The following is a 17,165-nucleotide window of genomic DNA, read 5'->3' as shown; positions in this document are numbered from 1 at the left end:
ATGTGCTCAGATAAAAACATATTGCTTATAGCAGTGTAATTTCACAAATCACAGAAAATTTTTTTTTGGTCATCAGCAAAAGGTACAACAATTTCTGAATGCCTATGAAATCTGAAGATCTCTTGTGTCACCTTTTTAAAAAAACTTATAGAAAATTTTATGTGTATACTAAAATAGAATATGTTTCAGTTATCTGTTGCTACCGAATAGTTATTTCAAAACTTTGTGGGGCGCCTGGGTGGCGCAGTCGGTTAAGCGTCCGACTTCAGCCAGGTCATGATCTCGTGGTCCGTGAGTTCGAGCCCCGCGTCAGGCTCTGGGCTGATGGCTCAGAGCCTGGAGCCTGTTTCCCATTCTGTGTCTCCCTCTCTCTCTGCCCCTCCCCCGTTCATGCTCTGTTTCTCTCTGTCCCAAAAATAAATAAACGTTGAAAAAAAAAAAAATTAAAAAAAAAAAAAAAACTTTGTGGTGTAAAATAACTAAGAGTCAGGAATTCAGATTGGGCACAGTGAGGGTGGCTTTCAGTTCCACATGATGTGTTTGAGGCTGGAAGTCCACGGGGCTTTTTTCACACCACTGCTGGCACCTCAGAATGGCTTGGTTAGGAGTCATCTGGGACATCTTAACTGTTACTTCATCAGGTAGCCTTGGGGCTTCTTCCTCCCCATGTGGCCTATACACCTGGTCTTTCCAGCAAGGAAGCTAGGTTTCTTACATGGTGGTTCAGGGCTCCCAAGACCACAAAAATGGAAGTGGCCAGGCCTTGAGCAAGTCACAGGTCCAGCCCATATTAAGTGAGAAGGGACTGCACCAGGATGTGATTGTTAACTACCTCTTAAACTGTCAACTCATAGCCTATGTTGTTTCATCTAAACTCCCACTTTTCCAGATTATTTTGAAGCAGATCCCTCAGATTTCATACCAGTTAATCTATAAATGTTTTACTAGATCTCTCTAAAATTTAAAAGTAATTCAATCACTTCATGTTTCCCAGTCATGTCATAAAAGCTTTTTAAAAATATCTCTGTTCCCTTCTCTGCCCCTGAAATAATTTCTGTTCTGGTTTTTATCACCATAGATCAGTTATGCATATTCTAGAACTGCATATAAGTGGATTCATATTGTATGTACTCTTGTTTCTGGTTTCCTTCATATTTTTGAGATTTGTTCATATTGTGTATAGTAGTTCATTCCTTTTTATTACTGAATAATATTCCATGAATATGACACTGTTATGAATATGACACTGTTGATGGTTACCTGGGCTTTGCCTAGTTTGGGGCTTTTATGAATAAAGCTGTTATTGACATTCTTTTTTTTTTTTTTATTTTATTCTTTTAAATTTACATCCAAATTAGTTAGCATATAGTGTAACAATGATTTCAGGAGTAGATTCCTTAATGTCCCTTACCCATTTAGCCCATCCCCCCTCCCACACCCCCTCCAGTAACCCTCTGTTTGTTCTCCATATTTAAGTCTCTTATGTGTTGTCCCCCTCCCTATTTTTATATTATTTTTGTTTCCCTTCCCTTATGTTCATCTGTTTTGTCTCTTAAAGTCCTCATATGAGTGAAGTCATATGATTTTTGTCTTTCTCTGACTAATTTCACTTAGCATAATACCCTCCAGTTCCATCCATGTAGTTGCAGATGATGAACATTCTTGTATAAGGCTTTCTGTGGACATATATTTTTGTCTTTCTTGGATAAATGCTTAAGACTGGAATTTCTGGGTCATAGAATAAATGATTGTACATTTTTAACTTTTTAAGAAACTGTCAGAAAGTTTCTTGAGTAGTTGTAGTGTTTTATACCTCTGCTAGCAGTGAATGAGAATTCTGATTGTTCGACCGACATGCTTGCCAACTTTTAGCTTTTTTAGTGGGTTTCGTGAGTGTGTAGTGGCATCATACATGTTTTTAACTCTTGCAGTGTGTTTTCATTGGATTACAAATGAGGTCCATACATTCCAATTGGTTGTTTCTTACATGTTCTTTTTCTTTTTTAGTGTTTATTCACTTTTGAGAGAAAGAGAGCACAAGTGGGGGAGAGGCAGAGAGAGAGGGAGACACAGAATCCGAAGCAGGCTCCAGGCTCTGAGCTGTCACCACAGAACCCAATGCAAGGCTCAAACTCATGAACTGAGAGAACATGACCTGAACTGAAGTCAGCCACTTATCCCACTGAGCCACCCAGGCACCCCTCTTACCTGTTTTCTATTCTGTGGGTGCCCCCTCTCCCTCTCCCCTACCCTCACTCTTTCTCTTGTTTCTTTTGGTTTATTTGATTTTTTTAAAAATATGAGTTCTGGGGCGCCTGGGTGGCGCAGTCGGTTAAGCGTCTGACTTCAGCCAGGTCACGATCTCGCGATCCGTGAGTTCGAGCCCCGCGTCGGGCTCTGGGCTGATGGCTCAGAGCCTGGAGCCTGTTTCTGATTCTGTGTCTCCCTCTCTCTCTGCCCCTCCCCCGTTCATGCTCTGTCTCTCTCTGTCCCAAAAATAAATAAATGTTAAAAAAAAAAAAAATTTAGAAAAAAAAAAATATGAGTTCTTTGTCTTACAGATATTAGTACAGTTTGGATTTTGCTGATTAACATATTTTTCTGTGTTCTGTGTTTCCTATAAATTGGTAGTTACATATAGCGGCTACATCAGGTTTATTTATGATCATTGTGTAGATCTGTTCATTAGGGATTGCAAAATAGTTATCTTTTTAATCCTAGCACTCTTAATTTATGAGATAAAGCAATTCTGTAAAAAGAAACACCTCATCATTATGTGGTTACCCTGAGGTAAAGTTTGTACAAGAAAGGCAGGATAAATAACATTATTTCCCTTTGTGTTCTAGGTTTGAAAGTATGAGTTGATTCCCTGGCATCTTCTAGATATTTAGAAGAGTTGATGTGTTTCATTCCTTTGCAGTTATTATCCTTATTGATGCTCAAAATGGTTAATGGGAGCATCTATAAGTTGGCCTGCAAATCTTTTTGACATGACTCTTGTAGTCTTTGAGTGTCTTTGCTGTTCATTATGACAAAATATTCTGGTCTCATCTGGTACATTTTCTAACTTAGAATCAGGTCTTTCTTTAAAGAATCCTGTTTCCTTTCGTGGGGAATAGTATTTAGTGGCTGCATACTGCGCATTAGAGGTGTTCGTTGCTACTGGGTTGGTCATTGTTTCTGGATTTTTTCATTGAACAGTGTTAGGAAGTTATTCTTTTGAGACAAAATATATCGTAAGTTGATACTAAAACTTTCAATTCAAATATAAGATTATAAGGTTTTTACATAATCTCATAGATCTTATATCCTTTTAACCCACAGCACAATTACTTACTTGCTTTGCTTTATCCCATAACACATCCGCGTACAATAATCTCAGAAAAACTAGACCAATGCTATTGCAAACAGTTTTTTTTTTTTTTGAGAGAGAGAGAGAAAGTGTGTGGGAGTGCTCATGTGAGTGGGGGAGGGGCAGAGAGAGAGAGAGAGAGAGAGAGAGAGAGAGAATCTTAAACCATTTCCCTCCCAGCACCCAGCCCAACACAGGGCTGAATCTTATACCGTGAGATCATGACCTGAGCCGAAATAGTCAGCCAACTAAGCCACCCAGGTGCCGCAAGATTTTTTTTTGGCAGTTCTTTTTACTTTTAAGGTGTATTCTACTAGAGATGTATAATGAAATCACTGTTTTAAAGTTATTTGGGATAGTTTCTTTCTTTGATTATGCCTTGAAATTAATTCATAGGTTTCTTTGTTACATTTTGCTTTTGATTCTTAGGATTTTACTTTATTTATTTTTAATGTTTATTTATTTTTGAGAGAGAGACAGAGTGTGAGTGGGGGAGGAGCAGAGAGAGAGGGAGACACAGAATCTGATTCAGGCTCCAGGCTCCGAGCTATCAGCGCAGATCCCAACGTGGGGCTTGAACTCACAAACCGCGAGATCGTGACCTGAGCTGAGTCGGACGCTTACCGACTGAGCCACCCAGGTGCCACTGATTCTTAGGATTTTAAATTTAGTAATTAGCATCCAATGTATATATTTCAGTCAGATCTCAAAATAAGGAATATTCAGAGAGGTTTAGCTTCTATCCTTGTCCTTTTCACCTTGTTTTCTCCCTCCCTTTGCCATAGGTAACCATTTTTTTAATGTAAGGTTTATTCTTCTATTATAAGAAAAATATAAATACGTACATATTTGTGTTGCCCTCTTTCGTAGCTGAGTGGGAGCATAGTATAATATTTATCTTTACCTTTGTGCTAAGTTTAAAAAATATATATCTCTACATGAGTTACATGACATTTATGAGTGATAATATTTCTTGGAAACTTTTTAGCAAATGGTGGAAATAGAGGTGAGGGAGATGGACAACTTATAAGATTGTACTTCAGGGGACACCTGGGTAGCTCAGTAGATTAAGCAGCTAACTCTTGATTTCCACTCAGGTCATGATCTCACAACTTGTGAGTTCGAGCCCCAATTCATGAGTTCAAGCCCTGGGTCAGGCTCTGCACTGACAGCTCTTAGGGCCTGCTTGGGATTCTCTCTCTCCTCTCTATCCCCTCCCCTGCTCGTGGTCTCTCTCTCTCTCTCTCTCTCTGAAAATAAATAAACATATAAAAAAAAGAAGAAGAATGTACTTTAGGAACCTCTCAAAACCGTGAGAATGACAGTCATTTGAGTATGAATTAGCATTACATTTCAGTTTGCTGTGTTCCCTTTCTATATCTGTTCTTAGGCAAAATTTTTTCCTCCTTAGACCTCAGATTTTCCTGTTCTTGACCCCAGCTGGACTGCTCAAGAAGAAATGGCCCTTTTAGAAGCTGTGATGGACTGTGGCTTTGGAAATTGGTAAGAGCTTGGTATTAAGGATTGTCCTGCCCTAGTGGGCTCCAAGAAGAAGGTGCTGTTGAAGGGTAAAGGGAGGAGTCTTAGAAAGAGGAGTTTGGGAGCCGTATGTTACTTTTCTATTGATTCATGACTTAGAGATAAGTTATCATCTACTCTGAAATGCCTCACAGGGACATGGTGTGTTTAGTTGTCCATAACTAGGCAGTTCTAAAAGGCTACTTTGGTTTATATCAACAGGGGGAAGGTTGGTTATTTCTCTCTGAATAGTACAGAAGTTGAGACACATTAGTTACTTCTCCTTTCTAATTTTATGAATTTTTCTTGACTCTAGATATCCTTATCATTTAAGTGAGTCAGACTTTAGGTAGATGGCCATAGTTTACTTGAGACTTGAGTTTGGGAGACTTCTTATTCACATTCCCTGTTTTTAGCTTGCAAATACCTACATCAGTCCAAGCCTAGTAGAAGTGAATAGCCCTAATTGGTGTTGCCCTAGGAGGCAGTGTGACCTAATAATATTACCACTTGCATTTTTACCTTTTGGGAATATTTTCACACTGATGATTTCATTTTGTGAAGTAGATAACACTGACTGACTCAAAGCCTGATGATATCTATTTGGAAAACACTTTGGATGTTAGCATTTTGTTCTCAAATCCATTAGCTCATTTGTTCCTCATAGGAACCCAATGAGATAGAGCACGTGCTTTTGTTTTATACATGAAGAAACTGAGATTCAGAAAGGTTAAATTTGTGCCTCATGGGACTAGCAGATAGAACTGGGACCCAACTCCAACTAACTTCCAAACAAAACTTCATTTTGTTCACAAATAATCTGAAGCTTAGGGAGTTAAGATAATTTCTCATGAATAATTTCTATTGTTTCTCTATCAACTGTGGGTAAGACACGAAGCCTGGTGGTGAAGGTGGTAGAGCTAAAAATTATGACATGTATCCTGTCCTCAAGAAGCTTATAGTCCAGGAGGAAAATCAAAATATACATACAGATGATTGGAGTACACAAAGCAGAGCATAGGAAAAGGACAAGTTAAGTGCTGGAGAAGAAAGGGGTTGAGAGGGAACTGGAGAGCTTTTACCTCTACCTCTCCATCATCTGAGCGTAGGAGTCAGCATTCTGGTTTTGTGCATAGATTCTGGTTTTGTGCATTTATGTGTTTAATTTTCTTGAGCAAGTTTTTTAATCTCTTTGGGCCTAATTTTTTCTCTGTGAAAGTGAGATGATAGGAAGTACTCAACACTACATGGATAACGCAAGGATTAACTTATGTTGTGAGTGTTTCTAGCTTAGTGCTTGGCCTATCATAGGCACTCTAGTAAAGAAATGTTTGTTGATGTGAAGTGTTTTGTAAAATATAAAACATTATGCAAATATAAAACTGTACTTATGTACATTATGAATGTTCTAAAGTGGCTTATGATAGCAATTCTTTTCCTGAGGCCTAGCTCACATGGAAATCTACAGATTTTCTAGTGATCTTCCTTTTTTTTGGTAGAAAGGAAAGGGTTTTTCGGATATTGTTTCTGTATCTTGGAATAGCAAGATTTAGCATGTCAGTTTACACTAAAATTGGGCTTATATTTCTTTCGTTGTTCTGCTGATATCTCCATGATGTTGGTTTGGAGGTATCAAATTCCAGACGTTATGTAGATGGGACTTAAAATTTGGAAAGAACCTCTCTTTTTCTCACAATCCTGTAGGCAGGATGTAGCCAATCAGATGTGCACCAAGACCAAGGAAGAGTGTGAAAAACACTATATGAAGCATTTCATCAATAACCCTCTGTTTGCATCTACCCTCCTGAACCTGAAGCAAGCAGAGGAGGCAAAAACTGCTGATACAGCCATTCCGTTTCTGTGTAAGTGCCTCCCGGTATCGGTAAGAGATACTTAGCTCACCTTGGGCCCTGTTGCAGTAGCAGATAAATAGTGGTTTGGGCAAGTAAAGAGCTTATGGAAGATGGGAGGAGTTGGCATGGCAGTTACTAAGAGTCAAGGCTATAATGGGCTAAGGAGGGATTGGAATTCTATACTGGAAATCATGGTGCCCAGATCTGCAGTGGTGTCCCACCCACTCTGAGGGTTGTGAATATGTCAGTCAACATTAATGCTTCTTGGAGATGAGATGTCCAAAATGAACCAATCTTCCAAGCTTTGGAGGGTTTATGATTATAGATATTAGTTACTTAGGAGAGTCCAGTATTGAACTCATTATTAATCATCCCAGTGTTAAGTCCAAGAAGCAATGTGTTATTTACTTCATTTAGTTGTGGTAGTAATAGCTAATTAAAAAAAAAAAAAATCTCATGTGGCTAAGGGACTCATGGGTCCTCTAACAAAACATAACTAAACCTGTGTTGAATTATAAATGGACATCCTTCCTAAATGGCTCCCAGAGCACAAGTAATAAGATCTGAATGTTTCTTCACCACCACCATGACCCCCCACCCCTTTCCTCATACTCTAGAAATGGTTTCATAGCTGACTGACTCAAAGCCTGATGATACCTATTTGGAAAACACTTTGGATGTTAGCATTTTGTTCTCAAATCCATTAGATCATTTGTTCCTCATAGGAACCCAGTGAGATAGCAGAGCAAGTGCTTTTGTTTTATACATGAGGAAACTGAGATTCAGAAAGGTTAAATTTGTGCCTCATGGGACTAGCAGATAGAACTGGGACCCAACTCCAACTAAATTCCAAATCCTGTGGGGTTTTTTTGCTTCTCAGTTGGGTGAAATTTGTAAATTGAAATTGTTCTTGAAGGGTAAGGGAGCTGAAGCAGACAGGATAAATAACTTTTGTTCTATAATATAAAAGAAAAGATCCTTGGTTTTCTCTTACGTTAAGCAAGTACAAATCAGAGGGAATTTCCCCATTTTATTTAGAGAATTCCCTAAGTCTTAGTTTCCTTTTTAAGGAATCAGTCTGTTTCCATTATACTTTATCTTTCTCACTTTTCCATTTATAAAAATCTTTTGAATTTTATTTATTCTCTCAGACACTGTTTTTCTCCAAACAAAAATATTTCAGAGTGTAAATGAAGACTATTTCTGTGTCACATTTTCATGCCAATACTTTATTAAGTAACTAAGAAAACCTAAATTCTTCCAGCTACAGATGACCCTCCCCGACCTACCTTTGACTCCTTGCTTTCTCGGGACATGGCAGGGTACATGCCAGCTCGAGCAGATTTCATCGAGGTAGGAGAAACTTGTTTTTGTTTTGCATGAGGCATATATCTCTTCCCTACAGGTTCCATACCACTGAAAAAGAGATTTTTGAAGCACTGTAATTTGTAGGGCCTTAGGCAGCCACATTTTCTTCCATTTGAGTACCTTTTCTCATTTGTAAACATGTTCACATGTAAAATGTAAAAGTTCTTCAGACCAAAAACCTATTTCTTAGGTTGCAGGGTGTTGGCTCTCCCTTCCTTAATAGGTATTGGGTTCCTGGTTCTCATTCCACTCTTAGGGGGTTTCAAAGTTGTGCAGGATCAAGAGTTGGTACACTTTTTCTTTTAAGGACCAGATAGTAAATATTTTCTGTAGACCACAAAGTCTCTCTTGTAACTAAACTTTGCCATTATTGTGTAAAGGTGGCATAAATAATATGTAAACAAACAAACATGCCTATACTCCAATATAGTTTTATTTACAAAAACAGGCAGTGGGTTGAATTTGGTCCAGAGGCTACAGTGGGCTGACCTCTGTTTTGTATTCACAAGTGTATAAAGAATGATGAATGTAGATAAAAACTGTATGTTACTTGTTCACCCATGGAGTTAAAAGCCATGTGAAAGTAATTACAAGTCTCTTGATTTATAATCTGAGCCACAGTTACAGTGCTGCTGGAGATAATTTGAAAGTTTAGCAAACTACAAATAATTTTGCTAGCCCTACCCAGGTTAGTATTTTGTTTATGGCAGCTGTTACTGTAGAGCTACCGCATAAATACTGCTCCTACAAATTGTACTCATTGAGTAGAATATGAACATCTACCCATTAAACTATGTAAGTAATATTATCAAATAAATAGAGCCTTCAGAAGGTAGTAAAAAGGTAAATGAATTCAGATAATTTTCTTATCTAAATACTTGATGACACATTCAGAGTTTAGATTTTATGAACAGACTACTTTTAATTTTTAGTATACTAGGTTTGGCTTTATTCTTGGATTCATAACTTTCTCATATTTTTGCTGTCTCTACTGCCTGAAAGTCTCAAGATTTTTCCCATGACTTCCTATTTCTTATAGTAGTATCCTAACCTCGTATTCCATTCAGTCTTTTTTTTTTTTTTAATATATATTTTTTATTTTAGAAAGAGAGCATGAGCAGGGAGAGGGGTAGAGGGAGAGAGAGAGAGAATCCCAAGCAGGCTCCATGCTCAGCACAGAGCCCAATGCAGGTCTTGATCCCACAACCCCGGGATCATGATCTGAGCTGAAATCAAGAGTTGGATGCTCAACCGACTGAGCCACCCAGGCGCCCCTCCATTCAGTGCTTTTTAACAAGTGTTTATTTATTTTCTGTTTGCTTCTAAAGCATGGCTACTGTGAAGCCATTACTCAGTGCTGATGGGTTTGGGGTGGGAATTTTTTTTCCCCAAACAGGAGTTTGACAATTATGCAGAATGGGACTTGAGAGACATCGATTTTGTTGAAGATGACTCGGACATTTTACATGGTAACATTTTATTTTAGCAAATATTTTTATTGATTGTAAAGTACATGGTGACACTGTGTTGTGTTGGTGCTAGGAATATAAGGATGAATAAAACATGTTCCCTGCCCTTATGGGAGTCAAAATCTGGTGGTTAAGTTGCTAAATTTACCCTGTTGTTGTTTTTTGACCTCAATAAAAAAGATCATTTGTGATAATGATGAGAGTATCATGTAATGATAGCTGGTTCCCAGTCTTGGACTGTGTGATCTTTTGACTGAGGCGAACCTATACTGAGGTTGAATGGCTCTCACTGCCCCCTTAGAAGGAAAGGAATCAGTGTGAACACCTTGGGACTTCAGTAGCAACTGATGGTGCTAGATGCTCGCTGTAAATTTGTTACCCCAAATTTCCCATAGCAGAGAAAAAGAATGGAATTTCCTTGAGGTTTTTTAGACCAAGATTGGGAATTTCTTGTTTCTCAGAACTGTTGAATTTTTAGCACTTCTGAATTCTCATCTAAGATTAGTCAGTCTAAGGATTTATGTCAATTCTTTTGTTAAAATGTTAGTACTTAATGCCAACAGGGCTCTTAAAAGTGATGGTTAGACTTTCATTGAATCTCTTTTTTTTCCTCTTTCCATGTACATTGAACTATATATTTAAAATAATCCCCAATCTTTCATTTTGTTCCAGAATTATGTGGTACAGTAGGTGAATAATGCTTCCTTGGATTCTGTATTTCCCAAACAGCATCTTCATTGTTTCTCTCTCTTTTTTTTTTAAGATTTTTTTAATGTTTATTAATTTTTGAGAGAGAGAGAGAGAGAGAAAGAACATAAGCAGGGGAAGGGCAGAGAGAGAGGGAGACACAGAATCTGAAGCAAGCTCCAGGCTCCAAGCTGTCAGCACAGAGCCCAACAGGGGGCTCAAACTCCTGAACTGGGAGATCATGACCTGAGCGAAAGTTGGATGCTTAACCAACTGAGCCATGCAGGTGCCCCCATTGTTTCTCTTAAATCTGTATCCCAGGCAGTAAAGGCAAGTAGAATCCTTGTTGACTTGTAAATCAGGTTTTCATGATGCATTAACTGGGACTCTGTCACTAGAAAGGGAATTTGATTCTTCTCTCCATAGAAGAACTATTTAGTTATTTGTTACACCAGAGCTGGGACCAGAAAGAGTCTTCATAAAAATTTTATCTTCAGGATTTGCTGTCTACATATTTCTTAAGCTGTTCTCTTCTCAAAATTTCATTCGTCCCCTTTTCTCCCACACAACTTTAAGGAAAGTTGAAGTGATATGGATGGAACTAAAAGAGGAAAGCTTGAAAGCAAACCACTTGAGCGTTCACTAGATGATAACACAGTATTTGTTCAGTCTTCCATGTCAGCCTTCTTTTCAAGCCTAGTAACTCGTGTGATGGTCTTTCTCACCTCATCTGGTGTCTCTTTGAACACAATGTGCAAATTGCCATTCAGTATTTCTAATACATACCAGTTTTCATTAATTGTATTGTTTCCTGGCTTGTATCTTTCTTATTCCTAATGCAAAAACAAAAAACAAAAAAGCTACATAAACATCAGCCTTTGAGATACTATTCAAAAATACCTGCTTTTGAAAGTCAGAATTTTTTATGCCAATAATGGCTCAGCTATGTCAAAGATTTGCCAAGTCACTTCTCCAAGGTCTTCAAATTCTTTAGCTTCAACATTATCAAGAAAACGGTAGTAATGGTTGGTATTTAATTTCACTCTTCATTCTTTGTAGAAGCAAGATTTGCAGTTTCTTCTGGTGCTTTTGTGGTCCTTTCTGTAATTAGTGGGGGCAACAGGAAAAAATCAGAAAGAAGCTATTGATTAGCAATTCTTACTTCAGTTAGCATTTCAGACCTATAACATACTTGATTTGTGTTCTTCCTACAATTTCTACAGCCTTGTAAGTCATTTGATTCTAGTTAATTTGAATTAGAATAGAAACATCAGTTACTGATTGTTACATATAAAGCAGCTGTAACACAATGTAAATAATAATCCCTGCCTCCTTTTTCCCTCTGCCTAGTAGGGAACTATAAGATGTTGAGATGGGTGCTTTTTTTTTTTCTTAAGTTTATTTACATATTTTAAGAAAGAGAGAAAGCACAAGCAGGGGAGGAGGAGGAGGAGGAGGAGGAGGAGAGAGAGAGAGAGAGAGAGAGAGAGAGAGAGAGAGAGAGAGAGAGAATCCCCAGCAGGCTCAGTGCTGTCAGCACAGAGCCTGACACAGGGCTCAAACTCACCAACCATGAGATCATGACCTGAGCCAAGATCAAGAGTTGGATGCTTGACTGACTGAGTCACACAGGCGCCCCTAGATGGGTGCTTTTTAAAAGATGTTAACATTTGAAAGAAGTTTGGCAGTGCTTGAGATCTGAGGGATGACATGCTGGTACCACAAAAGAATGCTTTGCTTATGGCTCTAGAGTTCTTATATTCTCTTCTCTGGCAGCGTGACCCTCTGTCCAGTGTGACATTTGTATGGTCCCTGAGCTGAATGCTTTCTCCCAGAACACTCCATGAAGGGGAGGGACTGGAGCCTACAAACACTCAAGAAGGAACAAGAAGGAGCTTTTTAAGCATACTTAGAACAGAGAGAGGGGCACATATTTTGTGCAGTGATTCTACCTCAGGCTTGCTTCTGAGTCACTGTGATCTTGGGCAAGTCCTTGCAATCTTGCTTGCTGTTTCTTTGTGTCCACTGCCTGTAAAGAAGGGGTAACACTGATTAGTCAGAGTGTGAATGTCTCCAATGAAAGATGGTACATAATTGAGATTGGTATTATTACCATTCCATTACACCATTATATTTTCAATATTACTGAGCATTAATAACATTCCTTTTATGTTCCCTCACTTACATAACTACTGCAAGGAAATAGACTGGCTGGGTTTTGTATTCTATGCCAGAGCTGATGCCACCAAGCCCTTTTCATCACCCAAAGACTTTTGCTATGATTCATGGAATTTGTCTAATATGATGGGTTTGAATGGTCCATTATAGAGGCCTGGGACACAATGGAGGTTAATTGCATTCCAGCCATACCAGAAGGCTGGGCCTGGAGAGGATACTGCAGGTGAAGCAGTGTCTAAGGAAGAAAATAAGGAAGTTCTGGGATCCCTAAATGACACCATCATATATTTTACTGAAATAAGCAGAAATTATTGGTTCAGAAAGAGAGATGCAGAAGACATAACTTGGCACTCTACTGTATCATGGTATGTTTGGGATCTCAGTGCAGATGACACAGTATTGTACCTTTTTTCTGGGGGGCCATCTCCCCCTAGTCTGCTTTCATTTGGGAAAATATCTTCTAGGTTTATGGATTCCCCTTTCCCAGGGTTTCACAGGCTCTAAAATCCTGAGTGCAGCATCTTCTAATTGCTGTCCCATAACCTAGGCAAGCAACAGACGTTATGAGCTCCTTGCTATGTGTTGGGTTGGTGTTTTCACCACTTCATAGGGTTGCCCATTAGGACAGTTTACACTCCCTCTTTTTGGAAAGCTAATTTCAGCAAAATTTCTTGACTAAGCATGGATACTCCCCTGCCTTCCCCCCCCCCCCTTTAACTTCTTTGGCTCATATCATCAGCCTTTAGATCCCTTAATGGTTTGTAGATCAGAGGTCCAGCCTTGTCACTACATATTACTTACCTACCTACTGGCAGTGCCCTTTCCTTTAAAGGCATGTAAAGCATGTAAAGTTTTGTGATATTTTAGACATAAATGCTACTACTAATGATAGCTATTACATATAGCCCTTACTGTTTGCCATGCTAAGCCTTTCACACATGTGACCTCATTTGATCCTAGCAAAACTCTGTGAGTTCAGTATCATCATCATCATCATCATCATCATCTCCATTTTATAGATGAGGAAATTAAAGAATGGAAATATCAAGTAACTTGCCTAAGGTCATTTAGCCTGCTAGTGGCAGAGCCATCTCCAGAGCCTATGTTCTTAATACTGTTCTATACTTATTGTCTTTACAACCTTGCATTTTTGTTGCTGGATTTTTGTGTGTTTGTGTTTGTGAGATGTCACATTTGTTATAGCTTCACCACATTGCTCAGAAGTAGGGGTGGGCATTTTCTCATTTTACATTCAGGAAAGTACACAAAGGACTTTAAGTAACTTGCCTAGGCTTCCTAGTTCCTGACTTTAACCATTAGGTCACATAGTCTTCCTTCCCTCCTAGAATTAATTGTGTACATCTTGACCACAAGGTTTTGGGAAAGATGACTTTTAAAAAGCTTTGCTTCTGGGGAATACCTGAGTCACAGGTTTGTGCACAGGATTTTGATTGGCTTTGTTGCAGTTAAGGCCTCTGAGTTGGTTTTCTTGCCAAGCAAGCAGTAAGTGCCTTCTGTCAGGAAAACAGAGACATGTTGCCAGCTATTTTGAACAATGTTAGAAATACACTGCAGTGGGAAGGAACTGCCTCTGACTTCTGCCCACTTCTTGAAATATTTTAAGGCTAGCCGTTTGGAAACTTTGTTATCAGTCCCCATTGTAATCACAGGGAGACAATTCTTATCCCAAAGCTGAGATTTCAGGAGTGAATAGGTTAGGGGTGGTTTGGGTTTGTTTGTTTTTAATGATCTCTGGTTCTTTGCCCGCTTTGCTGGAACTTCCAGTCACTTTAAGTAGAATGTGAACCAAGTGATTCTCATTCTTTCATTGTCTGCCTTCTCATTTCTGTCTGCCTGCTGTGCTGTGGTCCTCCCTGGGTTATTCATGTAGTTGAGATTTTCTAATCAGTTGCTGCTATCTGTGTGCTTTATAAAGAAAAGAGACAGCTTCAAATATGCATTTTCCTCTGGGAGAATTCCAGTTCTCCATTTGTTTCTGTGTGCCTTTCCTTCCCTTTGTTCTCCAGAACCAGTTGCACAGTTCAAACTGCTGAAATGATCCAGCAGTGAAACCAGTCATCAGTACTTATAGATTTTTTTTTGGTAACATAGTCTCTTTGTTTTTTTCCTGTTTTTTGGGGTTTTGGTTTTTTTTTAAGTAGGCTCCACCAAAGTGGGGCTTGAACTCATGACCCTGAATCAAGACCTGAGCTGAGATTAAGAGTTGGATACTTAACCGACTGAGCCACCCAGGCACACCTTTTTCCTGTTTTAATTAAGTCATTCCCACCCAAGTCTCAGGAAACAATGTGATAAGATGTTAACATCTTAGAAAAATTACAGAAATGTGTTTTCAGAATTACCAATAATTTCACTGGACCTTCAAGTCATGTTTTTCCTGTTGAAGTCATCTTGTTATTAGATAGATAAATGAGATAAGATATACAAAGAGCTTAGAACGTGATAAATACTCAGGGTGTGTTAGCTGTTTACTTAGTTTTTTGTGTTGTCGTTGTTTTTGGTTTCTCTTTCTGTCTTGAACTGTTGACTACATAATTCCATTTCTCATCTGAAAAAGAGAGTCCGATATAAAACCTGTGTTTGGTTAGAGACATACCTTCTCCCTGATCCTACCTGCCTATTCCACCACACAGGCATGTAAAGTGCATCTCCACCAGCATAGCAGTCTGGAGCCTATCATTCTACAGCAGTGTGTTAGAAAGCAATGGCAGTATATGGGGTATTTCATGGTACTTGGGCTTTTATATGGAACAGCCCTATAAATCAAGAATTCACTTACAGAGAGAGTGAAAAAGGTTTTTTTTTTTTTTTAAGTTTATTTATTTTTAGAGAGAGCACAGGAGGGGCAAAGAGAGGGAGAGAGAGAATCCCAAGCAGGCTCCATGCTGTCAGCACAGAGCCCAATGTGGGGCTCGAACTCAGGAACCGTGAGATCATGACTTGAGCCGAAATCAAGAGTCAGATGCTCGACCAACTGAACCGCCCAGGTGCCCCTACCTAAAAAAAAATTGAAAACCATTGCCTTAAATCTTGATTCTGATACTATTGATTTTTTTTAATTGTGGGCAGTTGTAAGGAAAAATAAAGGAGTGTTTAATTTTTGAACTTACTAGAAATGAACAAAAAATCCATAATAGTTAATACTTTTTTCTTTATACATAAACTTTAAAAAATGATGCATCCACTCACCTCTTCACATCACCCAGCTAGAACTTATGTTATTTTTATCTCAGACTCAAGGCAGAATGGCCTATATAAAATATTCCTGGTCATTTCCCAGTGATTGAAGTTACCTACATATAGAGTACATTTGCTCATAGATTAGATTTTGTTAGATTTTGGTATTTCTTCCTTCCAATCTGAGACTATCTTGAGGGCAGGTAGCAGTGGGATACACAGGAATGAGTCAGGATGGAGTATCCAGAATTTATTTCTATTATCTTATCCAGGGATACCATATTGACAGTGCATTAGAATTGTACATTGTTCAACTTTTATTGCTTTTACTGGTGAAAGAAATTGATGATTCTAATGAGCCATTGTGTACTGTTTTACTTGATTGGTTCCATTTTTTTTCCTGCCTGAAAATCTAGTTTCAAGGAAGCAGAAGTGTGGGTTTCAGACTGTTCATGGAGGTACCCTCAGGGACTACTACTGGGAAAGGTAGCTGGAGATAGAATGGGAGAAGAGGTTCAACTACAGTAGATCTAACTTGTCTGTTCCAAATAGGAACATATTTGAAAATAAGGTTTAAAAGTTACTCTAGAATAACATGTAAATCTGTGTTGATTCATTGCCCCCATAGGGTAAACTTGAATTTGTATCACACATCCATAGGCTAAACTTGAATTTGTATCACACATCCTTCTGATGAGCAATGATATTCTATTACCTTTTTTGTTTATCAGTATTACAGAGGCTCTAGGCTCTATTTTGGAATGAAGCTCACTATCCTGGAAGATGTGATTGTCATATCTAATAAATCCTTTGCTGTGAGACTTGGTGTGTTAAGAATTATACTACCTGACCTTTGAATAGCATATTTTATTTTTCAAAGGACACCTGTCAGGTCATTATGTTTGCTCTAGAACCTCTTTCTTCTGTGAATACATTCAGTAATTAAAGTAAAACCCACCAAACTCTCAACTTACACAAATTCTAAGGAGATAACAAGTTAACAACTTAAGATAGTTCCAGAATCTACTAAAATCATTAAATTTTAAGTTTCCTTCAGAATCGTAGATTATGGATAAGAAGAATTGTTTAATATAGCATAGTGCTAAGTTAAGTAGTCTTCATATTTTCTTCTAGAGCTGTTAATGGTTGGTCTTTATTTCATAACTTTAGAGGGTCTTCAGATTGTAAACTTGTGGGACTTTTTACTTCTGAGTGTTTTTTTAACACATATTTCATTGTTAGATAAGCCAGATTTAGAATTTCGGACTAACACAGAGAAAGTAAACATGTTGGGCGGTTTCAGTGTCTTTCCTACTCGAGGCCTTAGAACCAGACTGTCTGGGTTTGGATACCTGCTCTGCACTTAGCAGCTGTGTGATCTAGGGCAGATTGTTTTGCGTGCATGGCATATAGGGCATATAAGGGAATGGTAGGACATGAGACTGGGAAAATAGGCAGATTCAAGACAGTAAGAGGTTTTACATAATATGCGAGGGTTTGAACTCCAGTGAGTAGATGGGAAGCCACTGAAAAATTATCAAC

General features: G+C 38.5%; 1 protein-coding gene across 2 annotated transcripts in view; it reads left to right on the top strand.

The window, feature by feature from the left end:
- Nucleotides 1–17,165, top strand: part of TADA2A (transcriptional adaptor 2A) — a 53,092-nt gene that overhangs the window by 18,737 nt on the left and 17,190 nt on the right. Inside the window, exons 5-8 of one of the 2 annotated variants that reach the window (XM_047080880.1) lie at nucleotides 4,764–4,855; nucleotides 6,575–6,732; nucleotides 7,988–8,076; nucleotides 9,488–9,560. In XM_047080880.1, the coding sequence (XP_046936836.1) occupies nucleotides 4,764–4,855; nucleotides 6,575–6,732; nucleotides 7,988–8,076; nucleotides 9,488–9,560 (412 nt within the window). The remainder of the gene's footprint in view (nucleotides 1–4,763; nucleotides 4,856–6,574; nucleotides 6,733–7,987; nucleotides 8,077–9,487; nucleotides 9,561–17,165) is intronic. The other variant, XM_047080881.1, reaches the window with a different exon arrangement.

Source organism: Lynx rufus, unplaced genomic scaffold, assembly GCF_022079265.1.
Source record: "Lynx rufus isolate CCGP_SWC_20201006 ecotype Redwood Valley unplaced genomic scaffold, mLynRuf1.p SCAF_18, whole genome shotgun sequence".
Lineage (NCBI taxonomy): Eukaryota > Metazoa > Chordata > Mammalia > Carnivora > Felidae > Lynx > Lynx rufus.
This window is presented reverse-complemented; position numbering and strand designations above follow the sequence as displayed.